At 41.7% G+C, this 19,337-nt stretch overlaps 1 protein-coding gene across 1 annotated transcript; it reads left to right on the top strand.

Moving 5' to 3' along the window:
* The first annotated feature begins 156 nt into the window (after positions 1-156).
* Positions 157-17,199, top strand: LOC127924342 (zinc finger protein Xfin-like). The gene is made up of 7 exons (XM_052508934.1): positions 157-344; positions 13,462-13,664; positions 13,926-14,024; positions 14,129-14,224; positions 14,548-14,658; positions 14,815-14,938; positions 15,500-17,199. Exons 1-7 carry the CDS (start codon positions 320-322, stop codon positions 17,197-17,199), a joined length of 2,358 nt encoding a protein of 785 aa, XP_052364894.1. The 5' UTR covers positions 157-319.
* The last annotated feature ends 2,138 nt before the right edge of the window (positions 17,200-19,337 follow it).

The raw sequence follows: 19,337 nt of genomic DNA, 5'->3' as shown, positions 1-19,337 counted from the left end.
TTCCCGGTGGATTTTCTTAATTGTAATACTTATCAAAGGGTATGGCAAACCAATAGTAAGAGTTCTAATATGGCAAACCAAGTCAGTAAATGAATTTGCTGGAAAATAAGTCTTTCTAATAATGTACAACTTCACGGGGATTTGTTATTCAGAAATTTGTGGGCGGTAAACGCAACCGGAAATTGAACGGACTAAATTCACGGTCACACTGCTATTGAAGATAAGGTTTCAAACTTGCAAGCCTTTTAACGTAGAAATCATAGCTGTCACACTTAGCAACATTTCATGTTTTTTGGGGTGAATATGGTATGAGGACGAGATGGCCGAGAATCCTGACGAAAATGGTATTGTGGATTTTGTTAACTAGACTTGGTGTGGTTGATGTTCAACATGGCGTATCCTTGCTAAATTTGCATTTGTTATTTTAGCATGCTAGGAATGTGAGGACTAGTATTTCAGAATCATCCACTGTTATGTTTTGTAAGGGATAGCCTGTTTAATAATTGATTGGATATGTAGTTATTCAGCGCGCTTTGCATTGTAGGAGGACATAGAGACCTAACGTTACCTTGACAAGAATGCATTGTTTTTACCCCAAATAAATAATCTGTCTTTTTAAACATATTCGAAACTAATCGGGTGCGCTTTGTTGGTTTGTGCATACAGTTCGCACGTTTGGGGCATCACCATAGGTTTCATTGTGTTATTTGAAATCTGCTACATTTTTTGTAAATATTTTAAATATGTATTTGAAGCAGCACTGTTTTATGTTAAATTCAACTTTGAATCTGTTCAGTATTCAATCAGGGTTGCGGCTCATATCAATTTCTTAAGACCCGCACTGTATGTAGATGCTGAGACTGGGCTCATTGGGACGTCCTTACCCTTACTTTATTACGTTTCAATTTAAATGGGGTGACGTCAGAGTTGGACGTCCAAAGGGTCCCTTTCATACTGAACAAAACTTTTAACGCAACATGTGACGTTATAGTGTTGGTTTCATGAGCTGAAATAAGGGATCCCAGAAATGTCCCTTATGCACAAAAAGCTTACTTCTCTCAAATGTTGTGCACATATTTGTTTGCACCCCTGTTAATGAGCATTTCTTCTTTGCCAAGATAATCTGTCCCCATTACAGGTGGGGCATATCAAGAAGCTGATTAAACGGCATGATCATTACACAGGTGCACCTTGTGCTGAGTACAATAAAAGGCCACTCTAAAATGTTCAGTTTTGTCACACAACACAATGCCACAGATGTCTCAAGTTGAGAGGGAGTGTGCAATTGACATGCTGACTCCAGGAATGTCCACCAGAGCTGTTGCCAGACAATTGAATGTTCATATCTCTACCATAAGCCGCCGCCAAAGACATCTGATGATGGCGCCAGAGGGGATGGCTGCTGTCTTATCAGGTCTTAACCAACCATGCAAAAACATTTTTTTTTCGCGTTCTTCATAACTTGTTTTGTACATAATATTGCTGCTACTGTCTCTTATGACCGAAAAGAGCTTCTGGACATCAGAACTGCGATTACTCACCTCAGATTAGACAGAGTTTTTCTAAAATGAGTCAAATGAGAGGGATATACTACAGACACCAGACCCAGATCCCCGCCATTCTCTGGAAACAGATTTTTGCGGAAAAATATCAGGGTGCATTGTGAGGATCAGGTAACAAGTGGCTGATTTGCTTTCCGTCCTGCTAGCTAACGTTCAATTGCTGGAAAATAAATGGGAAGAACTGAAAGCGCGTATATTCTACCAACGGGACATTAAAAACTGTAAAATCTTATGTTTCACTGAGTCGTGGCTGAATGACGACATTAAGAACATACAGCTGGCGGGTTATGCACTCTATCGGCAGGTTAGAACAGCAGCCTCTGGTAAGACACGGGGCGGGGGCCAATGCATATATGTAAACAGCTGATGCATGATATCTGACCTGCTCACCTGAGGTAGAGTATCTCATGATAAGCTGTAGACCACACTATCTACCTAGAGAGTTTTCATCTGTATTCTTTGTAGCTGTCTACGTACTACCACAGACGCTTGCACTAACGGCACACTCAATGAGCTGTATACCGCCATAAGCAAACAGGAAAATGCTCATCCAGATGCGGCGCTCCTATTGGCCGGGAGCTTTAATTCAGGGAAAGAAATTAGGTAAAACTGATTTGTTTCCCATCAGCACGTTAAATGTGCAACCAGAGAGGAGGGAGGGGGGTTAGACCACCTTTACACCACACACAGAGATGCGTACAAAGCTCTCCCCCGCCCTCCATTTGACCAATCTGACCATAATTATATCCTCCTGATTCCTGATTACAAGCTAAAATTAAAGCAGGAAGCACCAGTGACTCGGTCTATAAAACAGTGGTCAGATGAATCAGATGATTAGCTACAGGACTGTTTTGCTAACACAGACTGGAATATGTTCTGGTATTCTTCCGATGGCATTGAGGAGTACACCACATCCATCACTGGCTTTATCAATAAGTGAATCGAGGATGTCGTACCCACAGTGATTGCACGTACATACCCCAACCAGAAGCCATGGATTACAGGCAACATTGAGCTAAAGGATAGAGCTGGCTCTTTCAAGGAGCGAGACTCTAATCCGGAAGTTTATGAGAAATCCTGATATGCCCTCCGAACCATCAAACAGGCAAAGCTTCAATACAGGACTAAGATCAAATCATACTACACCAGCTCCGACGCTCGTCGGATGTGTCAGGGCTTGCCAACTATTAGAGACTACAAAGGGAAGCACAGCCGAGAGCAGCCAGATGAGCTAAATAACTTCTATGCTCGCTTCGAGGCAAGTAACACTGAAACATGCATGAGCGCATCAGCTGTTCTGGATGACTGTGTGTTCACGCTCTCCGCAGCCGATGTAATACCTTTAAACAGGTCAACATGCACAAGGCCACAGAGCCAGACTGATTATCAGGACGTGTACTCCGAGCATGCGCTGACCAGCTGGCAAGTGTCTTCACAGACATTTTTCAACCTCTCCCTGACTGAGTCTGTAATACCAACATGTTTCAAGCAGACCACCATAGTCCCTGTGCCCAAGATCACTTAAGGTAAACTGCCTAAATGACTACCGACCCGTAGCACTCATGTCTGTAGCCATGAAATGCTTTGAAAATAATCCAAGAAATCCTAGACCCACTCCAATTTGCATACCGCCCCAACAGATCTACAGATGATGCAATCTCTATTGCACTCCACGCTGCCCGTTCACACCTAGACAAAAGGAATTCCTATGTGAGAGTGCTATTCATTGACTACAGCTCAGCGTTCAACACCATAGTGCCTTCCAAGGTCAACACTAAACTAAGGACCCTGGGACTAAACACCTCCCTCTGCAACTGGATCCTGGACTTCCTTACGGGCCGCCCCCAGGTGGTATGGGTAGGTAACAACACATCCGCCACGCTGATCCTCAACACGGGGCCCCTCAGAGGTGCGTGCTCAGTCCCCTCCTGTACTCCCTGTTCACTCATGACTGCACGGCTAGGCACGACTCCAACGCCGTCATTATGATTGCTGATGACACAACAGTGATAGGCCTGATTACCGACAAAGATCAGACAGCCTATGGAGAGGGTCAGAGACCTGACCGTGTGGCGCAAGGACAACAACCTTTCCCTCAACATGATCAAGACAAAAGAGATGATTGTGGACTACAGGAAAAGGAGGACCAAGCACGCCTCCATTCTCAGCGACAGGGTTGTAGTGGAGCAGGTTAGGCGCTTCAAGTTTGTTGGCATCCACGTCACCAACACACTAACATGGTCCAAGCACATCAAGACAGTCGTGAAGAGGGCACGACAAAACCTATTCCCCCTCAGGAGACTGAAAAGATTTGGCATGGGTCCTCGCATCCTCAATGTTTTACAGCGGCACCACCGAGAGCATCTTGATGGGTTGAATCACTGCCTGATATGGCAACTATTCGGCCTCCAACTGCAAGGCACTACAGAGGGTAGTGCGTACGGCCCAGTACATCATCGTGGGCAAAGCTTCCTGCCACCCAGGACCTCTATACGAGGCGTTGTCAGAGGAAGGCCATAAAAATTGTCAGACTCCAGCCACCCTAGTCATAAACTTTTTTCTCTGCTGCTGCACGGCTTCTTCACCTGCGGGATCGTCTGAGACCAGCCACCCAGACAGCTGATGAAACAGAAGTTTTTATGTCTGTAATAAAGCCCCTTTGTGGAGAGAAACTAATTCTAATTGGCTGGAAATGGCTTCCAATTGGGTGGGCCTACGCCCACCCATGGCTGCGACCCTGCCCAGTCATGTGAAATCCATAAATTAGAACCTAATGAATGTATTTAAATCAACTAATTTTCTTAAATGAATTGTAACTCAGTGAAATCGTTGAAATGGTATGTTTTTATATTTTTGTTCAGTATAGCATTTAGACCTCCCCTTCCAACTATACCTAGGATCTATGAATGTATACATCTGGTCAAGGTGACTGTACAGTGCAGTGGGATAACTTCTTAGCTAGCAAGACATTTGGGTGGCTTTATTTACAAATTATTTACCTTTTTTTGTTTTAGGTCCCCCTCTTCTTCTTCCCTCTCTGCGTCTCTTCATTCCACCACTGCGGCTTGTCTCTGCAGCCATGTGGCAAGTGGTTCAGCGAGGAGATGTTCAAGATTATGGGATGCTGGAGGAGTTTGTCACCACGTTGACCGACATTGTGCCAGAGCTTTTGAGTTGCAGTCAGAGGGCCCAACTCATTCTGGGGCTTCGAGCAAGGGTAAGAGATTGGGTTCAGAATGGGGAAAATAAACATGCAACACAATCATTGAGGTTAGTCTCTGACAACAATATTGTTGACTCTAGCATAAACCACCCAGCTGTTAAACATTGGTTGAGATGAAGACCCTGACACTGGTTTCTCAAATACTGCTGTTGGCCCTTAGCTAGGCTAGCTATCATTTTCTCCCAATGAGAACAGAGTAATGCATACGAAGCTTGTGGTTGACCTTTGCTCTACTCCTGACTGGTCATCTGTAATTTTAGATGGTTCTGGAGTTGTGTCGCACTGAGCAGACAGCCGACCAAGACATTCAGCAACACCTGGCCAGGATCCGAAGCCTCATATCCACTGGGGAAGCAGAGGTGAGTATCTTTCTGGGAGGGAGCAGAGGCCTATGTCACTCTAAATGTTGTGTCATTGAGTTGTTAAATGTGATTATTTAATTGTTGTATGTGTTTTATTGCAGTCAAGTGATGCAGAGGTGGAATTATCTGAATCAAACTTTGTAGAGCTGGTTGAATCTCTGCTGAAAGACCCAAGTGAAAGGGAGAACTTTTACCAGGTTTGTTTTGCTCTTATACGGTGGGAAAGTATAAAAGCTTTGCTGGTCTAGGTTTTAGTGGCCTAGTTTTAAATAGTTTCAAATATAGGTATTATTGGCATTTTAGGTTTATTTATTCTTTCCTAGGACGTGTTCCCTGTGGAATTTGGGCCCAAGTATGACACTGCAATACAGATGCTGATGTTAGAATTCCTTTCCAGACTGGAGAAGTTACTTCCCCTACCAGACCTTGAACAGGTAATAAGAATGAATAACACTTTTATCTAATTAGCTTGGGGAATCAGAAGTCAATAATTTTTCACTTTTAAACAAAGAAACTCAGTGTGACATGAGTTTGTCGTGGGTTAATGATTTTAAACCATGCTCCTCTCTCTCAAGACTGCCTCCTTGTTAAGTGCTGTCCCCTCTGCCCTGGAGAAATGTGTACAGTTTGTACCTGACCCCATACAATTGAGGACCCTGCTCCAGTACCACAGAAAACTTGGACATTTGGACTCCATCCGTAAGTATCATACAGTGTTCTAGATTGGACGTGCCAAAATTGCAATTATAAATGGGGTAGTTTGGGTCTTGGATGCTGATTGGTTGATACCGAATTTCAGCCATGTGTATATCAAACAATTTGCCGCAGGTATGATGTATAAATACTTGTTTACTGCTCTAATTACATTGGTAACCAGTTTATATTAGCAATATGGGGTGTAATTTGGGGTGTAAGGCCAATATACAACTGCTAAGGGTTGTATACAGGCACTCCACATGGCGTTGTGCTTAGGGACAGCCCTTAGTCGTGGTATATTGGCCATATACCACACGCCCTCGGCCTTATGCTTAAATGTACCACACGCCCTCTGCCTTATTACTTGAATGACGTGTCAAGTAGAACAAATGTGACTTTTATCGGTAAAAGTTTATATTTGAGGCATTTACATAATTTGCATGTATGATGTTAGTCAACTACTGTTGCAAAAAAAGTGAATTCACAGTGGAACTTTTTTTGTCATTGTCTCCCTCTTTTGCATAAAAAGGAACTCCATCGTCCTTTGGTGACTTCATCCTCTCCTCTCTGTCTCTTCCTCCATATGTGCGAGTGGTGACTGCCCCAGATGTAGACTCAGATACACAATCAGAAAGCATGAATTTGGAGGGAATGGAAGCAAGAGAGTTGTTGGAGAATCGGACAAAGGAAATCGATGTACTAGTCCCAGCAGATGAAGTTAGAAGATACATAATTACTGAGCCAGATTACGGTATGGACATGGAGTCTGCCGTTGGGGAAAATGACAATCAAGCAGTCACTGGCTTGAATTTACTCAGACCATCACAATTAAAACGAAGCAAAAGGCTGCAGATTAAGGACATGTGTTCAAAAGGTAGAAAACCTAAAACAACTGGGCTTGCAAACAGACAGCCATCATCCTCCAAGGGTCGGCCTTCCCCAAAGAATTCATGCAGAAGAGGTCCATTCAATAAGACATGTGAAGTGTGTGGGAAGACTTTCACTCGGGTTGCAGCCATGAAAAGGCATCAGCTAACCCACACTGGAGATCTCAAGTTTAAGTGCCACAAATGTGAAAAATTATTCTCGGATGGTCAAAGTCTGAAGAGACACCAGAGGCGAGATTGTGAAAAGGAGCTAAACATGTTGCATGAAGATAAAAATGAGGAAGAGATCCCACAACCCTCAACTAGCAAACCTCAGATCCCATCACTCCTCAAGACGCCCTGTCCACCAGGGCCATCTCATCAAGGAACTCTGGACACTATCACAGCCACGAACACATGCTCTGTGTGTGGGAGGTTTTTTACTCGTACATCAAGCTTAGTGAGGCACATGAGCTCCCACTCAAAAGAGCGTCCATTTAGGTGTGTCAATTGTGGTAAGAGATTCAAGTATTCATACGATTTTAGAAAACATCAGGGAGAATTGTGTCAGAAAGTGACCCAGGGAGATTTGTGTCAGGATGTTGATCAGAACATGGCACAACAAAAGAGTGGCCTGGAACCAGAGAAGGTTTTTCTTGCCACTGCAGAGAATCGCACCCAGGTAGATTCCAAAACCTGTTGTGTGTGTGGTAAGATTTTGACTTGTACCTCACAGATGGAAAGGCACTTGAAATCTCACTCAAAGGCACGTCCCTTTCATTGTGCTATTTGTGAGAGAAGCTTTAAGTACAAAGACTCTTTGAAGAAACATCAGGAAATCCTTGGCCACGAGGGCATCCTAGAAGACTTGGGTCAGAGTGTGGACCATCAACAAGTGGAAGTTAACACAGAGAGTTGCAGCAGTCCTCTCACTACCAAGGAAAATGACACTGAGCTCCTTATCAAGGCTTTTACTCCAGCTCCAACTGCCAAAGAACACGCATGCACTGTGTGTGGGAAGATTTTGGACTGTGCTTCTCATTTAGCTACTCATATGAGATCCCATTCAGAAGAGCGTCCTTACCAATGTGTCAACTGTGAGCAGCGTTTTAAGTACAAGCAAAGTTTGAATCAACACCAGAGATATATCTGTAAGGTGAACCAAGAAGAGTCCTCTCAGATGGTAGACCAGCACCAAGAGGAGGAGTCTAGTGAACTGGTGGCTGTTAATGCTGATACCCCAGAGACATCTACCAGTCGACTACAACTGGTTCACTGGTGTAAAAAATGTGGAAAGTGTTTCGATGACATCTGTAATTTGAAGCAACACCAGGAAAGTTCATGCAAAGAGGAAAAAATAAAGGTGGTCTTCCAATGTGAAAAAATAAAGGTGGTCTTCAAATGTGATGATTGTGGGAAGGACTTCAAAGGTTCTTCATCCCTAAGGACACACAAGCGAATTCACAACCCATTCTATTGCTCTGATTGTGGAAGGGTCCTACCAAACTCCATTGCCCTTGACAGACACAAGCTGATGCAACACAAGGAAATCCAGTGTACCATGTGTGAGAAGACCTTTACCCTGTTGGGGCGTCTGAGAGAACACTATCTGCATCAACATAAATTCACAGGACCATACCCCTGCTCTCAATGTGAGAAAACCTTCACTCAGTTATCATACCTTGTCATCCACGAGAGGGTTCATTCAGGAGAGTACCTGTACCAGTGTTCTGTTTGTCAAGCAAAGTTTAATTCAGCAAATTCTCTAACGATACACAGTAGGAAGCACACAGGAGAAAAGCCGTTCCTGTGCTGGCAGTGTGGAAAGAGCTTCAAGGCTGCTGGAGAACTGTCGGTGCATATGGGGACCCACTCAGAGGAGAGACCATTTTCCTGTTCGCAGTGTGACATGTCCTACAGAACAAAACTTCAGATGAATTCACACATTGAACAAGTTCATGAGGGGGTGAGATACCCTTGTACAATCTGTGGAAAGCAGTTTTACAAAGCAGTGTCGTTAAAAAGACACGAACTCACTCACACAGGAGAAAGACCATTTCCATGCTCCTATTGCACAAAAACCTTCATCACTGCCAATGAAAAAAGGCTGCATGAAAGATACCATACTGGTGAGAGACCATACAAATGTCAAGACTGTGGAAAGTCTTTCATTCAGTCAGGTTACCTGAAATCTCACCGACGTCTTCACACAGGAGAGAAGCCATTTGCATGTAGCTTTTGTGATAAAAGTTTCAGATTGTCTTATCATAGGTTAAAACACGAGCGAACCCATACAAGAAAAAATAAGCCACATGTGTGTGGAGAATGTGGGTTAGCTTTCGCTCAAAAAAAGCGCCTGACTGAACACCTATGCACTCACCCTGGGAATTAAAATAGACGTTTTTTTTTTTTTTTTGGAACTCTGATGTTCCTTTTTATTTTGTATTAATTTTAAGACGGTACAGCAGGGAAAGTAGTGAGGTAGAAGGAAAGTAGGGGCACAGACAGAAGGGCAGAGAAGGAGTTTGAACCCTCGTCACCAGGTATATGTGGACCGGAGTCAAAAGCATTACCACTCTGGCATTTGAGTTCTTGTTGTGTACTGTTTACCACCTTATATATATATATATATATAAGGTGGTAAACCAGTGTTTTTTAATATATATATATATATATATATATATATTAAAAAACACTGGTTTAACACCTTTTTTTTAAATAGTTTTTTTGTTTGTTCATTTAATATTTTTTTCATAATTCCCTATATAATTTCAATAGCTAAATTGTAATGTGAACTGTTATTCTCAAATAACTACAACATTGCATTTTCTGACAATAGCAATAATAAAGGAGGACATGAAAATATCTGATTTAAAAACGTGTGTATTCACATTCATATCTTGCACAGATTCACTTCATACATTTCTGCAAGCGTTGGTTGAATTTTGTATCAGTCATATTTGTATCATTCAGGTCAGCATCGCTGGTCCTCAAATGTCCCAGTGACACTTGAACAAACGTATTAATGACTTTTGATTTAACTGGAAGGAAGGCTAATCCATAGAAAGGTCCTTTTGGAAGAAGGGTATTTTTTCGGGCATATTGGCTATTTTACATTTTTATCCAAAATCTTAATGGAGAAATAATTCATCCAAGTTTGGAATATTTGTGACCTGTTGGACTTACTCAGGCCTTCTTTAAACCACTAAAACTGTCTCCGCATGGCAATTATTTTGGGCACGTGAGTCAGCAACATGACAGCATACACGAACAGCACAAATTACATACTCATAACCAAGTGCAACACCATGGATGCTCGAGTGGATCACGTTTGTTAAATCAGTGACCAACCTTTCAAACTTGCATTGTGGGGATAAACATGTTCCGACATGCGTCTACATGTGGACTGCATGAACTTTACAACAACCATGTGATCAAAAGTCACGAAGTTTTGACTGCAGTCGACTTCCAATTTTCTGCAGTTGCTCCACACCAGCTCCTCATCGCCTGCGTTGTGGGAGGCACTCATTTCCTTAAAAAATGTACTATCCGTTTTTTTCCCCACCAGTACCACGATATTTTCCTGCCAAAAAAACGTGATAAAAAATGTACTAGCTACCATGGTACAAAAATGAACAATGGTAATACAATTTTAAAAATACCATGGTTTTGTACTAGTAGCATGTTGTAAAACAAAAGCATGGTTGTTGTTTACAGTGAATTATGATGGTCTGTGCCCCACCGTTTTCCGGGTAATATGACCAAAATCGAAGTAATTTATGATACTCGCATAATGCAACATTGACTACTAATAGTAGCTCTGAAATGGCTAAGCGTAAACCTAGTACCCTCTTAAACCCCTTTAGCTCATAGTGAAAAACCACAACACACATGGTCTCGTAGTGTACCCTCTAAAACCTTGGGAGCTGGATAGTAATGGTGAGAAGAATGACAGGAGTCGGAAACCGTAAACTAACTTCTCTTCAATGCATTTTTCAGTTTGCTCTCATTCAACTGAATTGGCTACTCTTATACTATTCTAAATAGCCAACATACTAAAAAACATGTTTTTAAAGGGTATTAATTATCATATTATTTAATAGATTCTCAGCATATACCTAAAACAGCCATTTACAATGTTTCATTTTGTTACTCCGCAAGAACGTTCGTTGATCCTGTCGCCATGACTACGACAGGCCAGCTGGACTGGAGCGAACTTTAGCCGAATTCTATGTTAACGGGCTTTTATAAATGTGTTAAACTTTCAAAACATAAAATAACAACAGTTATATCACTACACTCCGTTTAACTTGTGGTTTCCTATCCTATGGTTTACAACTTGCTCACCGTGATGATAACGTTAAATATTTCGTTTATCTGGTGCCTCATCAGTTTTAACCTAGTCATGCTAGCGCGAGAGCCTCCGTGGGAGAGCGCGTGAAGCAACCAGTAGAGCGAGCGGCTCCCTCTGCGGGCTGAAACAAGCACAACGCCCCTTGACTCTCAATACTAAATTATTACAAAATGCCAAAGATCAGGCTACCATATATCTCACTTTCTCCCACATTTCAGGTTAGCAACACAGGGAACCCAAACATGAGCAAAATACAGTACTATTAATACATAAAGTATTACCCCTTTTTCCACAGCAACTATTTTCCTATTTCTTTGATGTTTCAGAAAACTAGGACCAACAAGTAGCCTGCCTCTGACTTTATAAGAAACGTGCCCATACTGGTATATCAATTCATCAATTTAAAGGCCAACCGACCTCTTTTCACATTGGGGGTTTATTTATTTAATTTAAGTCATTATATAGCCATTATACCATGGTGGAACAGCCACATCTAAATCTTGTTGGGGGGTGAATAAAGATAGTGCCATATATCATTTTTGGTACCATTCATCATAATTGTGCATTACCATGGTAGAATGTATAATGCGGTTTAACATTCCTGTGTATACAATAATATGTAAAAAAAATAATAATAAAAAAATACTACACCAAGACATCTTTAGATGTGACAAGGCTATGAGACATTAACCGACATGTTAATGAGTTCTAATATATTTTCCAAATTTTTAAGTTTAACAGGTTTGAGGGATATTTGGCCAAGAGAATAATAATGTTAATAAATTATCGGAATTACAAAGATAAGCATAATGCCATTTAACATCATCAAAGGCAAACATATACAGTGGATATGTACAAATTAATGTGATATTTGAGGCTCCCCAATTTATGTATTTTCTATTTTTTTAAAAATTTAATTGAATCCTTTATTTAACTAGGCAAGTCAGTTAAGAAACTATTTGTATTTACAATGGGGGCCTACAACTTGATAGCACAATGTACACACATATTTTCAGGGTGTGATATGGGGGTTGGAGACATGTTTATTTCGACATCACAAATAATTACTTTTATAAACAATGGCAACACTGCCATGTTGCATTGAGCCTTGCTGTTAGAAAACTACATCAATGTCAGACTTTAAACTATAGCAGATTCACCTCCCCTGACTTCACTCAAATGTTTGTCTGCAGACGGTTGCTTCAGCCTTACCACTCATACAAGCCCTCATAACACTACTTTTAACGGCAGCAAGCACATCCCAGGGGGCATCAGTTCCAATGAAGTGTAGAGAATATGGGAATGGTCATTGATTATGGTGTGGGCTTTTTTCCAGTTTGCTGTTTGTGGAAGGAGCATGACAGGGGTAAATCCATCTAGTAGGTTACACATGAGGAGATGGAGAAAGAGGGCAATCTTGATTTCAATGCACATAATGTGATCCACATAGTTTATGGTGTACTGTACATTGTTTCAAAGTCATCTTTTTAGGCTGTGTTTTATTGTTGCACATTGTTGACCCTCACATTTAGGGACACATTATTGAGCCATGCCAGACTCTGGGATTTACACACTTGCAGGTGAGTTTTTAAATATGTTTTATTATTATACAAGGGGATTGCTAAATATTGTAAGAATTATTTTTAGTTGGCACACCAAGTCAATAACCGTCTTGCTGACAAAGATGACTTTGTTAAAAAATCTATTCCGAATTTTAACTCAATTCACGAGGACTTTTATTCTGGGGGGTGTAAACGCAACCGGAAATTGAACGGGCTACGTTCAGTGTCACACTCAATGCTACCGACGGTTAGGTTTTAAAACTGTTGTAAGCCTTTTAACTTTGGAAACCATCTTTATAACAAACACTTAGCTAATTTTCAAGCTTCGTGCGTGACTACTTTTGTATGAGGACGAGATGCAATGTCAAAATCCCAGCGAAAATGGTATTGCGGATTTGTTTTCAGTACACTTGGTGTGCTTGATGTTCAACATGGCGTATCCTCGCTAAATTTCCGTATGTCTCGATCTTTTAAGTATGCTAGAAGCGGGAGGACTAGTACTTCTGAATCATCCACTGTTATGTTTTTTTAAAGGATTAGCCTATTTAGATGTACAATTACCTTGGCAAGCATGTTATGTTTTTTTCCCTTTAACCAAATGAGTTGCTAGATAGGGACCTCAATATTTGTAACTAATCTGGTGCGCTTGATTAGTTCGTATGAATGCAGTTTCCACGTTTGGGGCAATTCCATTGGTTTCATTTTGTCTTACAAGTTAAATCAGGAACCTTGAGGAAATATTTGAAAGGTTTTTGAACCATCTCTAACTTTCAATATCAGTTCAGCATTATTTCAATTATTGTAATAATTATTGTGGCTCATATCCTTATTTTTAGGTCCCCCTCTTCTTCTTCCCTCTCTGCGTCTCTTCATTCCACCACTGCGGCTTGTCTCTGCAGCCATGTGGCAAGTGGTTCAACGAGGAGACGTTCAAGATTATGGGATGCTGGAAGAGTTTGTCACCATGGTTACAGAGATTGTGCCAGAGCTTTTGAGTTGCAGTCAGAGGGCCCAACTCATTCTGGGGCTTCGAGCAAGGGTAAGAGATTGGGTTCAGAATGGGGAAAAAGAAACATGCAACAAGATCATGTGAGGTTACTCTCTGACAACAATATTGTTGACTCTAGCATAAACCACCCAGCTGTTAAACATTGATTGAGATAAAGACCCTGACACTGGTTTCTCAAATACTGCCATTGGCCTTTAGCTAGGCTATCTATCAGTATCTTCAAATGAGAACAGAGCAATGCCTTCAAAGTGTGTGGTTGGCCTTTGCTCTACTGGTCATCTGTAATTTTAGATGGTTCTGGAGTTGTGTCGCACTGAGCAGACAGCAGACCAAGACATTCAGCAACACCTGGCCAGGATCCGAAGCCTCATATCCACTGGGGAAGCAGAGGTGAGTATCTTTCTGGGAGGGAGCAGAGGCCTATGTCACTCTAAATGTTGTGTCATTGAGTTGTTAAATGTGATTATTTAATTGTTGTATGTGTTTTGTTGCAGTCAAGTGATGCCGAGGTGGAATTATCTGAATCAAAGTTTGTGGAGCTGGTTGAATCTCTGCTGAAAGACCCAAGTGAAAGGGAGAACTTCTACCAGGTTTGTGTTGCTCTTATATGGTAGGAAAGTGATCACCTCTTTCTGCTTGACTTCCCTATCCAGTCCCATGATTATTTTGGATAAAAAAATAACTCCAGGCTTTTTAACACATGAAACCAAATATAAAGTATGTAGAAATAATAATGGACCTATATAATTTCAGATAACTGCCCATATCTTGACTAACAAAAGCTGTGTGGCCCTCGGAAATTTGAAACCCCGATGTGGCCCTTGAGCCAAAAAGTTTGCTGGTCTAGGTTACAAAAGGCAAATACTAGGCTAATTATTGACATTAATTATTACATTAATTTATTCTCTCCTAGGACGTGTTCCCTGTGGAATTTGGGCCCAAGTATGACACTGCAATACAGATGCTGATGTTAGAATTCCTTTCCAGACTGGAGAAGTTACTTCCCCTACCAGACCTTGAACAGGTAATAAGAATGAATAACACCTTTATCTAATAAGCTTGGGGAATTAGAAGTCAAGAATAACAATCAATAATCAATAATATTTTCATGTTTAATAAACTGTGTGTTGGACATGAGCATGTAGTTGTTAATGCTTTGAAACCATGCTCCTCTCTCAAGACTGCCTCCTTGTTAAGTGCTGTCCCCTCTGCCCTGGAGAAATGTGTACAGTTTGTACCTGACCCCATACAATTGAGGACCCTGCTCCAGTACCACAGAAAACTTGGACATTTGGACTCCATCGGTGAGTATCGTACAGACTCAAAGGATCCATAGCAGGTAGCCTAGAGCGTTGGGCCAGTAACCGAGAGGTTGCTGGTTCAAATGTCTGAGCCGACAAGGTGAAAATCTGTCTTTGCACTTGAGCAAGGCACTCAACCCTCATTTTCTCCAGGGGTGCTGTATTACTATGGCTGACCATGTAAAACAACATATTTCACTACACCTATCTGGTGTATGTGACAAAAAAACACTTTTTTTTGTTGTTGCTTTGATTGGCTTGGATTGGCTGTGCCAGAATTGCAAATATTTGAAGTATAAGCTAGTTGTACATGATGCAAATATGAATTGTGTAAAATGTAATTTTGTATTTGTGTTTTTTTGCACAAGTGCTTGATGAATAGTGTCTTGTTGTAAGTCATGGGTTGGGCACCAAATGGAATATGAAACTGACATTAAATAAATAAATAACAATTATATAAGATTGTGAAAATGCAATTGACATGTATGAAGTTGGTCAAACACTGTTGCAGAAAATATATTAATTCAGTTTAACCTGTCTTTTGTCTCTCCCTTGCACAAAAAGGAACTCCATCGTCCTTTGGTGACTACATCCTCTCCTCTCTGTCTCTCCCTCCACATGTACGTGTGGTGACTGCCACAGAAGTAGATTCACTATCAGAATGTTTGGCTAGAGTGGAAGGAAAAGGGTTGGTGGAGGGTACAATAGAGAACAATGGAGGACTACTTGCACCAGATGAAGATCAAAGAGACTCATTTACTGAGAAGGAGCCTGCTATGAATAGGAAGCCTGTAAGTGTGGAAACGGACAATCAAGCTGTCACCGGAATTCATGTTCAAACCTCAAAACAAAGCAAAAGGCTGCAGATTAAGAAAATACGGTCAAAAGTACAAAAGCCATGTAAAACGGATTCTTCCGAGCGTGCAATCCAACAGCCATCCTCCTCCAAGGTGCACACCTCCCTGAGGAAGTCATGCAAAAGAGGCCCATTCAGGAAGACATGCCCTGACTGTGGGAGGACTTTTGCTCGAGCCACGTCCTTTAGAAGGCACCAGCGAAGCCACACTCAAGATCATGATTATAGGTTTAAGTGCCTCAAATGTGCAATAGGCTTCAAGGATCTTTATGATCTGAAGAGACACCAGCAAGGAGTTTGTGAAAAGAACCTCTCAACTTTGGTTGATTGGGAAAATAAAGAAGAGATCCCACAACCCTCAACTAGCAAATCTACGAACACATCACCCCTTAAGACGCTATCTCCATCAGGTCTAACACAGAAAAGACCTCTGGACACCAAAACATGCTCTTTGTGTAGGAGGTTTTTCACTCGTACTTCAGACATGGCAAGGCACATGAGATCCCACTCAAAAGAGCATCCATTTTGGTGTGTAAATTGTGATAAGCGATTCAAGTATTCATATGATTTGAAGAGGCACCAGAGAGATTTGTGTAAGAAAGTGAACCAGGAAGATTTAGGTCAGGTTGGTCAAAACTTGTCACAACAGAAGGGGAAACCGCAGCCAGAGAAAGATGAATCCCAATCAATGGGTAGCACTGGGTCTCTTGGCACTGATGAAAACCCACAACCATCTCACAAAGGGCTGTCCGACTCAAAAACCTGTTGTGTCTGTGGTAGGATTTTGACTCGTACCTCAGACATGGAAAGGCACTTGAAATCTCACTCAAAGGAGCGTCCCTTTCATTGTGCTATTTGTGAGAGAAGTTTTAAGTACAAAGATACCTTGAAGAAACATCAGGAAATCCTTGGCCACGAGGGCATCCTAGAAGACTTGGGTCAGAGTGTGGACCAGCAACAAGCGGAAGTTAAAACGGAAGGTTGCAGCAGTCCTCTCACTACCAAGGAAAACGACACTGGGACCCAAATCACAGCTGCTACTTCAGTGCCGACTCTCAAAGAACCCAAACCATGCACTGTGTGTGGGAAGATTTTTAACCGTGCTTCAGGAATGGCTATTCATATGAGATCCCATTCAGAGGAGCGTCCTTATCAATGTGTCAATTGTGAGCAGCGCTTCAAGTACATGCATGGTTTAAAGAAACACCAGAGGGATATCTGTCTGAAGGTGAACCAAGAAGAAGCATCTAAGTTGGTGGACCAGCAACAAGAGGATGCTACTCCAGAGGAGGCTGGTGAACTGCTAGCCACTGATGACACAAGGGCAGAATGCAAGGAGGAGGAAAGAAAGGTGGTATTCAAATGTGATGAATGCGACACAAGGAATTCAAAGGCTCATCCTCCCTAAGAACACACAAACGAATTCACAATCCATTCTATTGCTCTGATTGTGGAAGGATATACCCAAACTCCATTGCCTTTGACAGACACAAGCTGATGCACAAGGAAATCCAGTGTACCATGTGTGAGAAGACCTTTACCCTGTTGGGGCGTCTGAGAGATCACTATCTGCATCAACATAAATTCACAGGACCATACCCCTGCTCTCAATGTGAGAAAACCTTCACTCAGTTATCGTACCTTGTCATCCATGAGAGGGTTCATTCAGGAGAGTACCTGTACCAGTGTTCTGTTTGTCCAGAAAAATTCAGAACAGCCAATTCTCTAACGATACACAGTAGGAAGCACACAGGAGAAAAGCCGTTCCTGTGCTGGCAGTGTGGAAAGAGTTACAGGGCCGCTTCTGAACTGTCGGTGCATATGGGAACTCACTCAGAGGAGAAACCCTTTTCTTGTTCGCAGTGTGACATGACTTATCGGACAAAGATTCAGCTGAATACACATATTGAGCAAGTTCACGAGGGGTGAGATTTACCTGTACAGTCTGTGGAAAGCAGTTTTACAAAGCTGTGTCATTGAAAAGACATGAACTTACTCACACAGGAGAAAGACCATTTCCATGCTCCTATTGCGAAAAAACCTTCATCACAGCAAATGAAAGGAGGTTGCATGAAAGATACCATACTGGTGAGCGACCATACAAATGCCAAGACTGTGGAAAGTCCTTCATCCAGTCAGGTTACCTGAAATCACACCAACGACTTCACACAGGAGAGAAGCCATTTACATGCAGCGTTTGTGACAAACGTTTCAGATTTTCTCATCATATGAAAAGGCACCAGAAAACCCATACAGAGAAGCATGTATGTGGGGAATGTGGGGAATCTTTCACCCAAATTCGATGCCTCAAGGCTCACCAACTCACTCACTCCCTCAATGAAAATTGAGTTATTGTTGTACATTTGCATATCAGTTGTTGAATGTTTATTTTTCTTTTGGATAGATTTAATAACTAGGTCCGTCAGATAGTTAAGTGGATATTTTGAATAGATCATCTAAAATGTTTTGTAGAGTCGGTTGCAAGTATTGATTGTAAGTCATTTGTAAAGAGAATCTAAATGACCAATGAGCAACTGAATTTACTTGATGGACAAATCCACCCAAAAACATATATTTTGGTATTTGTTTCATTAGTCCATTGACGTACAGTGCATTTGAAAAGTATTTAGACCCCTTGACATTTTGTTACATTACAGCTTTATTCAAAAAATGTATACATTTGTTTTTCCTATCAATCTAAACACAATACCCCATAATGACAATGCAAAAAATCAGATTTTTAGAAATGTTTGCAAATATATATTTTTTTCTAAACAAAAAAATTATAAAATATTTACATAATTATTCAGACCCTGTACTCAGTACTTTGTTGAAGCACCTTTAGCGGTGATTACAGCCTCCAGTCTTCTTGGGTATGATGCTACAAGCTTGACACGCCTGTATTTGGGGAGTTTCTCCCGTTCTTCTCTGCAGATCCTCTCAAGCTCTGTCAGGTTGGATGGGGAGCGTCGCTCCACAGCTATTTTCAGGATACTCCAAAAATGATGTATCTGGTTCAAGTCTGGGTTCTGGCTGAACCACTCAAGGACTTTCAGAAACTTATCCCGAAGCCACTCCTGCATTGTCTTGGCTGTGTGCTTAGGGTCGTTGTCCTGTTGGAAGGTGAACCTTTTCCCAGTCTGAGGTCCTGAGCAGGTTTTCATCAAGGATCTCTCTGTACTTTGCTCTAAACATATTTTCCTTGATCCTGACTAGTCTCCTAGTTCCTGCTGCTGAAAAACATCCCAACAGCATGATGCCGCCACCATGCTTCACTGTAGGGATGGTGCTAGGTTTTTTCCAGGCGTGACGCTTGGGATTCAGGCCAAAGAGTTCAATCTTGGTTTCATCAGACCAGAAAATTTTGTTTCTCATGGTTTGAGAGTCCTTTAGATCGCCTGCGTCCAGCACGGACCCGCTCAATGGCGAGCTGGGATCTGGATGTGGTCTTGGCACACATCCAATTCTGCCTTTCAAACCGTTGGAGTCTGCCTACCTGAAACACCTCTCTATGAAGGTGGCTTCTTGGTAGCGATTACTTCCATG

This window comes from Oncorhynchus keta, unplaced genomic scaffold (genome assembly GCF_023373465.1).
Source record: "Oncorhynchus keta strain PuntledgeMale-10-30-2019 unplaced genomic scaffold, Oket_V2 Un_contig_3968_pilon_pilon, whole genome shotgun sequence".
Lineage (NCBI taxonomy): Eukaryota > Metazoa > Chordata > Actinopteri > Salmoniformes > Salmonidae > Oncorhynchus > Oncorhynchus keta.
The sequence above is the reverse complement of the archived record's forward strand: the minus strand, read 5'-3'. Positions and strand labels throughout refer to the sequence as shown.